This window comes from Rana temporaria, chromosome 5, assembly GCF_905171775.1.
Source record: "Rana temporaria chromosome 5, aRanTem1.1, whole genome shotgun sequence".
Classification (NCBI taxonomy): domain Eukaryota; kingdom Metazoa; phylum Chordata; class Amphibia; order Anura; family Ranidae; genus Rana; species Rana temporaria.
In genome coordinates this window covers 313,132,106-313,145,289 of record NC_053493.1, presented here as the reverse complement: position 1 = coordinate 313,145,289, position 13,184 = coordinate 313,132,106, and the positions used below count along the sequence as shown (strand labels likewise).

The window sequence follows — 13,184 nt, the reverse complement described above, 5'->3', positions numbered from 1 at the left end:
ATGTCTATTTCCCAAAGACAACCTCTGTAAATGACGCTGAGCACATGCACTCAACCTCTTTGGTCGACCATGGCGAGGCCTGTTTTGAGCGGAACCTGTCCTGTTAAACTGCTGTATGGTCTTGGCCACCATGCTGCAGCTCAGTTTCAGGGTCTTGACAATCTTCTTATAGCCTAGGCCATCTTTATGTAGAGCAAAAATTCTTTTTTTCAGATCCTCAGAGAGTTCTTTGCCATGAGGTGCCATGTTGAACTTCCAGTGACCAGTATGAGAAAGTGAGATTGATAACACCAAATTTAACACACCTGCTCCCCATGCACACCTGAGACCTTGTAACACTAATGAGCCACATGACACCGGGGAGGGAAAATGGCTAATTGGGCCCAATTTGGGCATTTTCACTTAGGGGTGTACGCACTTTTGTTGCCAGCAGTTTAGACATTAATGGCTGTATGTTGACTTATTTTGACAGGACAGCAAATTTACACTGTTATACAAGCTGTACACTCACTACTTTACATTGTAGCAAAGAGTAATTTCTTCAGTTTTGTCACATGAAAAGAAATAGAATATTTACAAAAATATGAGGGGTGTACTCACTTTTGTGACTGTATGTGTAGCACCCTTGTCTTAAACAGGGGATACTGGTAAATTTAGCCATGCTAAGTTCTAACTAACCTGGCTGATTTCTAGTCTTTGTGATCATTTGGGTTTTCTCCTAAGCCTGGTTTAACTGTGGTTCATCCCTTCTGTCAATAGGTGGCCCTGTTGCCTTTGGCATTAGTATGATGAGCTGTAGTGGGACTGAGTTATGAATATGCATCTCTCCTTCAGGCCATCAGTAGGCGTGTCAGGCCACTGAGCATGCTGGGAGAGAGCATATATTTGGGCAAAGTCAGATGATTGAGGTCCAACCACCCAGACTTGGATATGTGAGGAATAGCTGCGTTGGGTGAGGCCTGGAGTCTAAGGCCTGGCTATGTGCCGAAGGCTCTGCCATAGAGAGCCTGTTTGCTGCCTGGGGGCACAGGAGAGGCTCTGCCAGACAGAGACAACCTCTTGTTGCCTGGAGGAATATGGAGAAGGTCAGAGTTGGTCAGGGACTGAGGAGAGGCTGGGAAAGCACCAAAAAGGTACTCATCCAAGGAAAGAAACCCTGAACTGTGTTGTGAGTTTTTGGTTGTTATAGGAGAAAGCTGTTTCTACGTAGGTACAGAACATTGGGCTGATGGCCCAGGGCCCTTGTTTTATATTGCACCATGCCATTTTGTTGTGGAGTCTGCTGATCTGTCTGCCTACTGTACTAGGGTATCCAGTGCCCTAACCTCTCGCCCACTTTTTTTTGTTGTGAGCAATAAACTCACTTTTATTCATCCTAAAAGTGACTGGTGCCAGTGACTGCAACCGTCCACACCCACCGTGCCTAGGAATCAGCATCCTGAGATTAAAAAATGTCAGCCCAGCCTAATGATGGGGGTCAGGGGTGTGCTACATATGTTCAGTCAAATGTTCTTTCTAAATACGAGGGCCTCTCACCCCTTGCATTCTAAAAATATATGCATTTTAATCTGTATTGTTGTGCAATATGCATGAAGGTGTAAGAAAACAGTCAATATTTATTAATATTATATATTAATATGCACATCAACACAATATGCATTGGATGGGGCTTGAATATGCCACAAAAATGTTCAGACCAAAGGGAAAAAAACGTACGGTAAATGATTATTTCTTTTGCATATAAATGATTGGTATTAAAACAGAATACTACATAAAGCTAACATTTCAGATCAAAAAGGTGTCTACAAAGATCTGATGATGTTCTCATCATAAATGCCTTCCTTCAGTAAAAAGAGCAGGTTGCATAATTCATTGTCAGTCAAATTAGAAAAGTCTCTTTGGCAAGGTGTGCTAATTAACACGTACAAACAAAACAGACAATCAATGCACTGATGAGAAGCAAAGTTAATTACCTGATATGAGAAAAAAACTCTACAAACCTAATGCAGTGTTTCCATCAAATGACACAACTGATAAAGTGGGGCTGGACTGGGTTTGAAATGTCGTGTTCCCTCCTAATCCACAAGCATTACAATGATGGGCAAAATGTCATCTACTATGAAAAGCTCTACAATTCTAGCACATTAATACCAACATCTAAGATAAATTGCGATTAACAACACTTATACGACCTGCAATCTTCTATTTTTTGTGTGACTTGCACAGCACTACTTCTGATTTACATTCATGGTTATATCCAAGCAGATCAAGACACAATGACTAAAGGAATTACTTTAGTCCCCTGCTGCTAATGAGAATGCTAAATGTTTAGCAGGGCCTTGAAAATGGTTAAATATGTGGCACAATTAGACCAGAGTGTAAATTCAATTCCCCAATAACAGTACGCTTGTGGGTTTCTCCTGCCATGGAATGCATAATTTATAGTATTTAACATGGTCTCACACACAGACTGCATGGCCAAATAATTGTGTTCAAATGTTTCCAGTAAAGGCGACGATGAAACAAAGACATTTTAGATATTTGTGCACTTGTGGCAACAGTTCTGGGAAGGGGATTTTCTGTTCCTGCTTGACTACCTCCTGTGCACAGAGTCAGGTCTATAAAGACATGAATTGACAAGTTTTGGTGTGTAGGAACACAAGTGGCCTGCACAGAGCCCTGACATCAACCTTAATAATACCTTTGGGACCAATTGACCAATTGTGTGCAGGGTCTTCTTAATCAGCATCAGTACCTGACCTTACAAATTAAAAAACATCTTGTGGAAAGCCTTGGCAGTTATAAGGTGTTGGGGGTAACTCCATTTTAATGTCCACAGTTTTGGAATGGAAGGTTCCACAAATTCCTATAGGTGTGATGCTTAGGTGTTAAACATTTGACCAACTAGTGTAGCTTTTAAGCATTAAACTGCAGTTCACCATAGCAGATTGGTGTGAATGTATACAAGTGAAAGCCTGTCAAAAAAAAAATACCAAAAAATACCAAGCTCCCAATAAAAAGACAGCATCACAATAGTGTCCTCTGTCCCTTCACATCACCCTCCCACTGTAGTGTGCTCAGCCCCCCTCCCCCCAGAGTAGTGTTCTGTACCCCCTCCCCCCCAACACAGTGTCCTCTGCCCCTTCACATGACACCCCACTGTAGTGTCCTCTGCCCCCTCCTCCCACAGCAGTGTACCCCCCCTATTGCTGCGTCCTCTGCCCCTTCACATAACCCCTTCTCCACTGTAGTGTCCTCAGCCCCCCTCCCCCACACTAGTGTTCTTTACACCCCCAACACAGTGTCCTCTGCCCCCTGCACATCACCCCCTCCACCCACAGTCCTGTACCCACTAATGCAGTGTCTCCCGACCCTTCACATAACCCCTTCTCCACTGATGTGTCCTCTGTCCCCCTTCCCCCACAGTAGTGTCCTGTACCCTCTAATGCTGTGTTCTCTGCCCCCTTCACATAACCCCCCCTCCACCACTGTACTGTCCTCTGCCCCCCTCTCTGCCCCCACAGCAGTGTTCTGTACCCCCAATACTGTGCCTTCTGCCACCTTCAAATAAACCCTTATCCACTGTAGTGTTTTTTGCCCCCTCCTCCCACAGTAGTGCCCTGTACCCCCTGATGCTGTGTCCTCCCTCTGCCCCCCTCCACTGTAGTGTCCTCTGCCCCCTTCCCCAACAGTTGTGTCCTGTTCCTTCACTTATACCATTGGCACATTTGGTATTATTTTCAATATTCCATTCATTTTTTACTACACATGAATTCAATCTATGATTCTTATACATGTTCACATACATTTTATTTTCATTTTTTACTTCTTGCTGCCAAAAAACCCCATTGGGGAGCCCTTCCTTTTTCACAGTTGTGTCCTGTACCCTCTAATGCTGTGTCCTTTTCCCCCTTCACATCACCCCCCCTGTATTGTCCTCAACCCCGCCTCCTCACACAGTGGTGTTCTGTAACCCCACACCTCCCCAGCGCAGTATCCTCTGCCCCCTCCACCACATCACCCCCCCCATAGTGTTCTCTGCCCCCCCCCCCCTCTGTAATATTCTGTACCTCCCAATGCAGTGTCCTCTGCCCATTTAACATGGGCGTCAGAGCTGTGCTTACGAACCACCTGTTGCCCCCCCGCGGTCGATGACTTGCTGACCCCTGGGGTAGCGGGTGTGATGGCTAAACAAACTATCAAATACAGACATGCTGTATGTCTATACAGTGTCCTGCACTTATGAATGGCCAGCCAAAGAATTAAAACTGACTAAGCAACCACAGATCAGCTTCTGTACGTTGCTTATAAAATACACATACTGTATATGAACACACAAAGAGGAAAATAAATATTTAGGGTAACATTTTAGAAGATGTGTACATGTTCTGCTGTGCTTTATTTTGTAAAACTAATAGCAGCTATTCAGGAAAATCCAGTCCAGCTGACAGGTACCCATACTGGACAATTGTCAATGGGCTTTCCTCTACTGACCGTGGCTATAAAAAAAAAAAAAATCCAGCCAATTCATGCAATTATAAATGTATATCTCTAGGTGTCCCTTATGTGTACCCCTCAGGCAAAATGAAGCCTTGCAAATCAAATCATCTACCTGGAGTTTATTTTTCCACCAAGGCATAGTAGTGCAGACAGTCCACCCCACTCCTGACTAATCTGGGAACTCCTATATTTTACATGTTTTAATGCAATGAATGTATTCCTAAACACCAATACATCCATTGTAGATGCTGTGCTGTTTCTATCCTACAGGAAGCCCTGAGTGCCAGCCTTAAGAGGCCTCTCAGGGGAGAGAGAGAGAGAGAGAGAGAGAGAGAGAGAGAGAGAGAGAGAGAGAGAGAGGGGGAGGGAGAGAGAGAGTGTGTGAGTGTGGAGAGAGAGGAAGAGAGAGTGTGTGAGTGTGGAGAGAGAGGAAGAGAGAGTGTGTGGGGGGGAGAGAGAGTAGAGTGTGGAGAGAGAGAGAGAGAGAGGAGAGAGAGAGAGTGAGGAGAGAGAGAGAGGAGAGAGAGAGAGAGAGAGAGAGAGAGGAGAGAGGGAAAGAGGGGGGAAAGGGAAAGAGGGGGAGAGAGAGAGGGGGGAGATAGAGAGGGGACGAGGGGGGAGAGAGAGTGGGGACGAGAGGGGAGGAGAGAGAGAGAGAGAGAGAGAGAGAGAGAGAGAGAGAGAGAGAGAGAGAGAGAGAGAGAGAGAGAGAGAGAGAGAGGGAAAGAGGGGGAGAGAGGGAAAGAGGGGGAGAGAGGGAAAGAGGGGGAGAGGGAAAGAGGGGGAGAGGGAAAGAGGGGGAGAGGGAAAGAGGGGGAGAGGGAAAGAGGGAGGGGGAGGGAGAGGGGGAGAGGGAGGGGGAGAGGGAGAGAGGGGGAGAGGAGGAGAGAGAGGGGGAGAGAGAGAGTGGGGACGAGAGGGGAGGAGAGAGAGAGAGAGAGAGAGAGAGAGAGAGAGAGAGAGAGAGAGAGAGAGAGAGAGAGAGAGAGAGAGAGAGAGAGAGAGAGAGAGAGATGGTGGAGAATTAACTTAAATTAATGCAACTCCAGGCAACTTTTTTTTTAACGTTTTGACTAGAGTGGAGAGGGATTAGAGCACCTATGAGTTTTTGGTGCTGTCTGCGCACCTGTTCGGGAGATTCACCTTCTCCATTTGTCCTGTTTACCGTTATCATCGAAGGTGAAAGTAAACTATAACCTCAGATTTTGGGTTGAGAACAATAACCGAGAGGGAATCCTTCAATGGAAACACTAGTCCTGGTGACCCCCCAAGATTTCCCCATGTTGGAGGGACTTCCTCTCACTTCCTGTTTTGGCTATGCGACAAGAATTGAAGGGAAATTTCCCCTATAGTACACAGATCGCAAAAGAAAATATGGATAAAAAAACTGGATGGGAAAAAGAAAGATAAAGCGAAAATCTGCATTGATAAATCGAGTGAACCATACATTATTATAAATCTATGCTACACAGGCTATAATTTCCATGAAAATAAATGAGTTACGTATTTTACTTACAGTTACATTTCTTCTGTACAAATCGAATCTTACATGCCGTTCGGTATGTAGACAGACGAATACGATCCAGATCTTGAGCCCCTTGAAAAATATAAAACATTAGGTGTCATTTTAAGAAGCACAGTACATGTTTTAAAGACTGTTGCTTTAACATCGATTGTTGATTCAAGCGAATATCGCGTTCCACTGATGTTGCTGGATTTCTGCTGCGCTGTCTTTTAATGCCCGATTTTAAACTCCACATTGTGAGTATAATGATTGATTTTAACATTTGAATAAAATTCATTTTAGCAGTATCACACTAGGTCGGTGCGCCCTCCGTTTTTTTCTCTTTTCTTAGTTTTATGAATTCCCACGATTCTAAGGAGGGCTGCAAGACTATAGAAGATACTTTTTATTTGAACTACACCACCTCATAGCACTTTCCGAAGATACTGGAGCGCAGGAGATTTGTTTTTGTTTGGCTTACAGGATGCCTCATCTCATGTGTTTAGACGTGTTTAGTCGCGGCTTTTTGTATATGTTCTACTCTCTTTGTCATGTCATTTATTAGGTGAAAACAACTGCTAGAAAGCACTTTTGGGGGCAGTAAAGGGTTCTAAATGCAGACAGGGTTTTTACATGCCCACATGACTGCTATGGAACCTTGGGTGGGACGAGGACCCCATTAGGGAGGGTGTTGAGGCTTGGAGGAATTATCAGGATAATTGTCCCTAGTCGCAGGTCCCCTATGTGCTGTAAGGATAATTTATTTACTGGTCTTAGCCATGTAGATTTGTTGTTCTGGAAACTTTTGGTGCAGCGCAATAGACAAAAAACGTGTGCTAAATATAGTAAAAAAAATCCAAAAATTATAAAACAAAAGTTTGCAGGTTTTGCAAAAAGCAAAACAAAAAAACAGCATTCAAAGAAGTTTGTATTAGGGATATAGAGAAATTTTGTACAGGGTCATTCAAATGCATTTAGGCTTTTACATCAAATTGTGATAACACCTACTTTATATCTGTTACACGCTCTCATTGGCATAACTTCGAACATGTAAAAATTGCTGCTTACATTTTAGGCTCGGTTCACAGTCATGCGACTTACGGTCAGACTTTGCCAGGAGCCCTCCTGGTGACTTGAATACCACTTTGGGGCACAAGTCTGAAAGAAATCACCTTGAAGAAGTAGTACAGGAACCTTTTTTAAAGTCAGAGCGACTTCAATAATGCCAAGACCGCTCTCATTGACTAACATAGGATTTCACATGTCATGTGACTTTGGGGTAAGATACCAAGTGGTGCCAGTGTGAACCGAGCCCAACTTTGTCTTTTCTGAAAATTCCAAAAACTCCCAAAACAAAAAACTCTGTATTGTTGTCAGTAGAGACACATTACGTTTCTTCTCATTTCAAACAGTTCTACCCAAGGCCTGCTCCAAACACACATAGAGGAATAAAAATACTTCTAAAAATATATATTTGAATTGTTTGTTTTTATCAATTTATAAAATTCAAAGTAAGTGAATAAAAGAAAAATCTAAATTTGACGTGACTACTTTGGCATCAAACCAGCATCGATTCTAATGCCGCGTACAGGACGGTCATTTTTTGTGATGAAATAAAATGACATTTTTAAAAATGTCATTTAAAATGATCGTGTGTGGGCAAAATGTCATTTTATGTCTTCTGAAAAATGGCAAAAAAAAAATTCGAACATGCTCAAATTTTTTATGTCATTTTTTAAAATGTCATTTTTTGTGTCATAAAAAATGATCGTGTGTGGGCAAAAATGACGTTTTAAACCCGCACATGCCCAGAAGCAAGTTTTGAGACGGGAGGTAAAACTACCGTTCATAATGGAGTAAGCACATTCATCACGCTGTAACAGACAAAAAAGCACAAAACGTCTTTTACTAACAAGTAACCAGCTAAAAGCAGCCTCAAGGCGAATAGAACTTCCCCTTTAGAGTGCCGTCACTTTGTTCATCATTTTTCAAAACGATGGTGTGTATGCTACATCGTTTTTGAAAATGAAGTTTCAAAAATGTAGTTTTTTTTCATCACATAAAACGTCATTTTTTTTTCATCACAAAAAATGACCGTCTGTACGCGGCATTACACTTGCACGAAGTCAGGGATTTTGTAGGATTGGGGTCAGGTGTAAGATTACCCAATTCTACCAAGCAGATGCTAATGATCATCACTTTAATATGTAGGTTGAAACACATTCATTAACTGAAACAGAAACAGCTGTGTAGGAGGCTTAATATAGGGTGAGGAAAAGCTACCAAGGGCAGGTTATTGAAGATGGTTTGTTGAAACTAGCCCCACAATTACCCCATCTAGGTCGCGGGCAGCTTCGGATCCTTCCTGCATCGTCTCCTCCTTGGCGGCTTCCCCTACATCTCCACCTCCTCGGCCAATAAGGTTGCTTCTTCCTCTTGGCCAATCCGGTCTCAGGACCTGCTTCCTGATTGGCTGGGAGGAGGATCAGGAAGACAATAGCGAATATTAATTCATCATTGTCACACAACTGGGAGGGCTCGGGTCGCAGCGCTCTGAACCCCAAGCCCACCATTTTTGAAGCCAAGTAGAGGCTCCGGCTCTAATCCTGTGCTTCGAAAAAAAGTCTCATTGGAATTAATGCGTCCGGCACCCTGCTTGTAGATTATGAGCTGGGCGCCACTGACAGAACTTCTGAACACCTAGAAACAATGCTAAATGTTAACAGTCAGCAGAGTCAGAGAGCACAGGGAGTTCTCAATTCACAAGATTGTGGACAGTAAAAACAGGTTATTTTGCTGCACTTATCAAACAGATATAACAAAATGCCAACAATGTCATATTCAACAGACCAAAACACATAAGAAAAGTTTGTTACTCTGACTTGCAAATACTAAGGTTTGTAACTACTGTTCTAACCCTAGCCACTGGCCCACAAGTGCCCAATGGTAAATGCAGCCTTGATCATACGGTTTAAATCTTTATAACTCATAATAGACCATTCTTTTTCTAAGCTGCACATACACACACACACACACACACACACACATATTATATATATATATAAATTATGTCGCGTGAAGGAATGCATAAATGTGTGCAGAACTGTTGTGGTCCTACAGGATTCCATGTATCATATACTGAATAGTATTAAAGGGGTTGTAAAGGTACAATTTTTTTCCCTAAATAGCTTCCTTTACCTTAGTGCAGTCCTCCTTCACTTGCCTCATCCTTCGATTTTACTTTTAAATGTCCTTATTTTTTCTGAGAAATCCTCACTTCCTGTTCTTCTGTCTGTAACTCCACACAGTAATGTGAGGCTTTCTCCCTGGTGTGGAGTGTCGTGCTCGCACCCTCCCTTGGACTACAGGAGAGTCAGGACGCCCACTAACACACAGCTCCTTTCTCTATCTGCAACGTAGAGAGCGTCCTAACTCTCCTGCAGTCCAAGGGAGGGTGCGAGCACGACACTCCACACCAGGGAGAAAGCCTTGCATTACTGTGTGGAGTTACAGACAGAAGAACAGGAAGTGAGGATTTCTCAGAAGAAATAAGGACATTTAAAAGCAAAATCGAAGGATGAGGCAAGTGAAGGAGGACTGCACTAAGGTAAAGGAAGCTATTTAGGTAAAAAAAATTGTACCTTTACAAACCCTTTAACCACTTAAGACCCGGACCTTTAGGCAGCTAAAGGACCTGGCCAGGTTTTGCAATTCGGCACTGCGTCGCTTTAACAGAGAATTGCGTGGTCGTGCGACGTGGCTCCCAAACAAAATTGGCGTCCTTTTTTTCCTCACAAATAGAGCTTTCTTTTGGTGGTATTTGAGTGACAATTTTGAAAAAAAAAATCATTATTTTTTACTTTTTGCTATAATAATTATCCCCCAAAAATATATAAAAAAAAATGTTCTTCCTCAGTTTAGGCTGATACGTACTCTTCTACCTATTTTTGGTATAAAAAAAAAATTGCAATAAGCGTTTATCGGTTGGTTTGCGCAAAATTTATAGCGTTTACAAAATAGGGGATAGTTTTATTGCATTTTTATTTTTTATTTTTTTTACTACTAATGGCGGCGATTAGCGATTTTTTTCATGACTGCGACATTATGGCGGACACTTCGGACAATTTTGCCACATTTTTGGGACCATTGTCATTTTCACGGCAAAAAATGCATTTAAAATGCATTGTTTACTGTGAAAATGACAATTGCAGTTTGGGAGTTAATAACAAGGGGGCTCTGAAGGGGTTATATATGACCTAATATGTGTTTCTAACTGTTGGGGGGTGTGGTTGCAGGTGTGACGTCATCGATTGTGTATCCCTAAAAAAAGGGATCACACGATCGATGACGGAGCCACAGTGAAGAACGGGGAAGCTGTGTTTACACACAGCTGTCCCCGTTCAGCTCCGGGGACCGATCACGGGACTCCAGCGGCGATCGGGTCCGCAGTCCCAGAACTTCGGACCGGGTCATGGGCGCGCGCCCGCGACCCAGGGGTGGACACTAGCATAGCACGTACCTGTACGTGCATGTGCCCGGCCGTGCCATTCTGCCGACGTAAATGTGCAGGAGGCAGTCCTTAAGTGGTTAAGTAGATATTCTATGGAAAACCTATTTGTAGTGGAGTCAGGCGCTGTGAGAAATAATATTCCTTCTGTTATTTTTTTCACCTTCTGACTTACACGATTCTAGCTCATGTTTTCAACTGTGAACATTTTAAAGACAATTATTCAGTAATTATGTGGTATTGTCAGAGTTTTCATTCCTGCTCTAACAAGAGCCTGATAATCAATTAGCCAGTATTACCCTTCATTCCATTTGTTGCTCTTCTCCTGGGAACAGAATTGTGTTGACAATGTAATGTGGGCTCGAAGCACAAGGGATATGGTGTTTTTCAAGTGACTACTCAAACACCATACTCTTTTATGGGTCGGTGTTGTAACTGTTTACAGGTAAGCAGCAGGGAACGCGTTAACAAGAAAAAGTGACAACGCATTTTCTTATTATAAAGATATCTCCAGAGAAGTTCTTTATTGTAGCTGCGTGTTTTTAAAGCGCAACTCTGGGAAAATAAATAAATAATATATTATATATATATATATATTGAAAATCTTTAAATTGAAGCAGGTGCATCTCAAAAAATTTTAATATCATCCAAAAGTTAAATTTATTTCAGTAATTCAATTCAAAATGTGAAACTCATATTATATACAGTTAGATCCTTATATATTTGGACACAGGCACCATTTTCATACTTTTTGCTCTGTATGCCACCAGAATCAAATTAAAGTGAAACAGTGCAGACTTTCAGCTTTAATTCAAGGAGTTGAACATAAATATCAAGTACAAATTCTAGGAACTGCAACGATTTTTATACACAGCCCCCCCCCCCATTTTCAGGGGCTCAAATGTAAATTGGACAAATTAATATAATCATAAATAAAATGTTTATTTTTAATATTTTGTTGAGAATCCTTTACTGGCAATGACTGAAGTCTGGAACCCATGGACATTACCAAAGACTGGGTTTCCTTCTTTCTGATGCTTTGCCAGGCTCTAACTGCAGCCGTCTTCAGTTTTGTTTGTGGGTTTTTCTGCCTTTAGTTTTGCCTTCAGCAAGTGAAATGCATGCTCAATTGGTTTGAGATCAGGCGATTGACTAGGCCATTGCAGAATATTCCACTTCTTTTCCTTCAAAAGATCTTGGGTTGCTTTTGCAGTACTGTGAAGTGCTGTCCAAACTTTGCTGCATTTGGCTGAATCTGGGCTGACATTATATCTCTTCACACTGCAGAATTCATCTGGCTGCTTCTGTCTTCCGTCACATCAATAAACACAAAATGACCCAGTGCCACTGGAAGCCATACATGCCCATGCCATCACACAGTTTTACAGATGACGTTGTGTGCTTTGGATCCCAGGCCATCTCCACACTTTTTTCTTCCAGTCGTTATGGTACAGATTAAGCTTAAATTTCATCCATTCAAAGAATGCTTTTCCAGAACTGGTCTGACTTTTTTAGATTTTTTGGGGAAAAGTCTAATCTGGCTTTTCTATTCTTCGAGCTTCTGAATGGTTTGCACCTTGTGGTGAACCCTCTGTATTTGCTCTTGTGAAGTCTTCTCTTGATTGTAGACTTTGACAATGATACGCCCACCTCCTGGAGAGTGTCCTTAACTTGTCTAGATGTTGTGAATGGGTTTTTCTTTACCATAGAGCAGCAATGGTGAACCTTGGCACCCCAGATGTTTTGGAACTACATTTTCCATGATGCTCATGCACTCTGCAGTATAGTTGGGCATCATGGGAAATGTAGTTTCCAAACACCTGGGGTGCCAAGGTTCCCCATCACTGCCATAGAGAATCCTGTGATCATCCACCACTGTTATCTTCCATGGATGCCCAGGCCTTATTCTGTTGCTGAGCTCACCAGTGCAAATCAAACAGTTTATTTGGCCACTCCTAAAGTTGCCGCTTTCTCTGTTGGATTTGTTTTGTTTTTGAAGCCTTGCACTGGCCTGTTCACTTGCATGGACAGCTCATTTGAATGCATGATGCAGGTTCACAGCAATAGATTTCAAATGCAAATACGACACTTAGAATCAACTCCAGACCTTTTACCTGCTTGATTGATGAAGAAATAACAAAAGGAGTAGCCCAATTCTGGCCATAAAACGGCTTTTGAGTAAATTGTCCAATTACTTTTGGTCCCTTGAAAAAGGGGGGTGGCTATTAAGAGCTGTAATTCCTAAACCCTTCCTCCAATTTGGCTTTACATATCCTCAAAAAATACCTGAAAAAACAAAAATTGTGTCTGTGTCCAAATATATATGGACCGAACTGTAGATTCCTTACACACAGAGTGATCTATTTCAAGCATTTCATTCTTTTAATTTTGATGATTGTGGATTACCCAAAATTCAGTATATCACAAAATAGATTTTCCAAGGCCAAAGGGCCTGGTGTGGATTTTTTTTTGGGGGGGGGGGCCCTTTGCCGTTTTTTTTTCTTAATTCTGTCATAGGGTTCCCCTTAACCACTTCAATACACTATTATATACTGTGCTCTGCACTATATACCCTGCACTGTATTATATATACTACAATGACTGCACTATATACTCTGCAATGTATTACATATACTATACTGATGGCACTATATACTCTGCACTGTGTTTATA

At 42.2% G+C, this 13,184-nt stretch overlaps 1 protein-coding gene across 25 annotated transcripts in view; it reads right to left on the bottom strand.

Annotated features, from left to right (window-relative positions):
• Positions 1–13,184, bottom strand: part of DTNA (dystrobrevin alpha) — a 303,735-nt gene that overhangs the window by 113,707 nt on the left and 176,844 nt on the right. For all 25 annotated transcript variants that reach the window (XM_040354139.1, XM_040354136.1, XM_040354148.1 and 22 more), the window contains one exon: positions 6,017–6,097. In XM_040354139.1, coding sequence (XP_040210073.1) covers positions 6,017–6,097 — 81 coding nt within the window. The remainder of the gene's footprint in view (positions 1–6,016; positions 6,098–13,184) is intronic.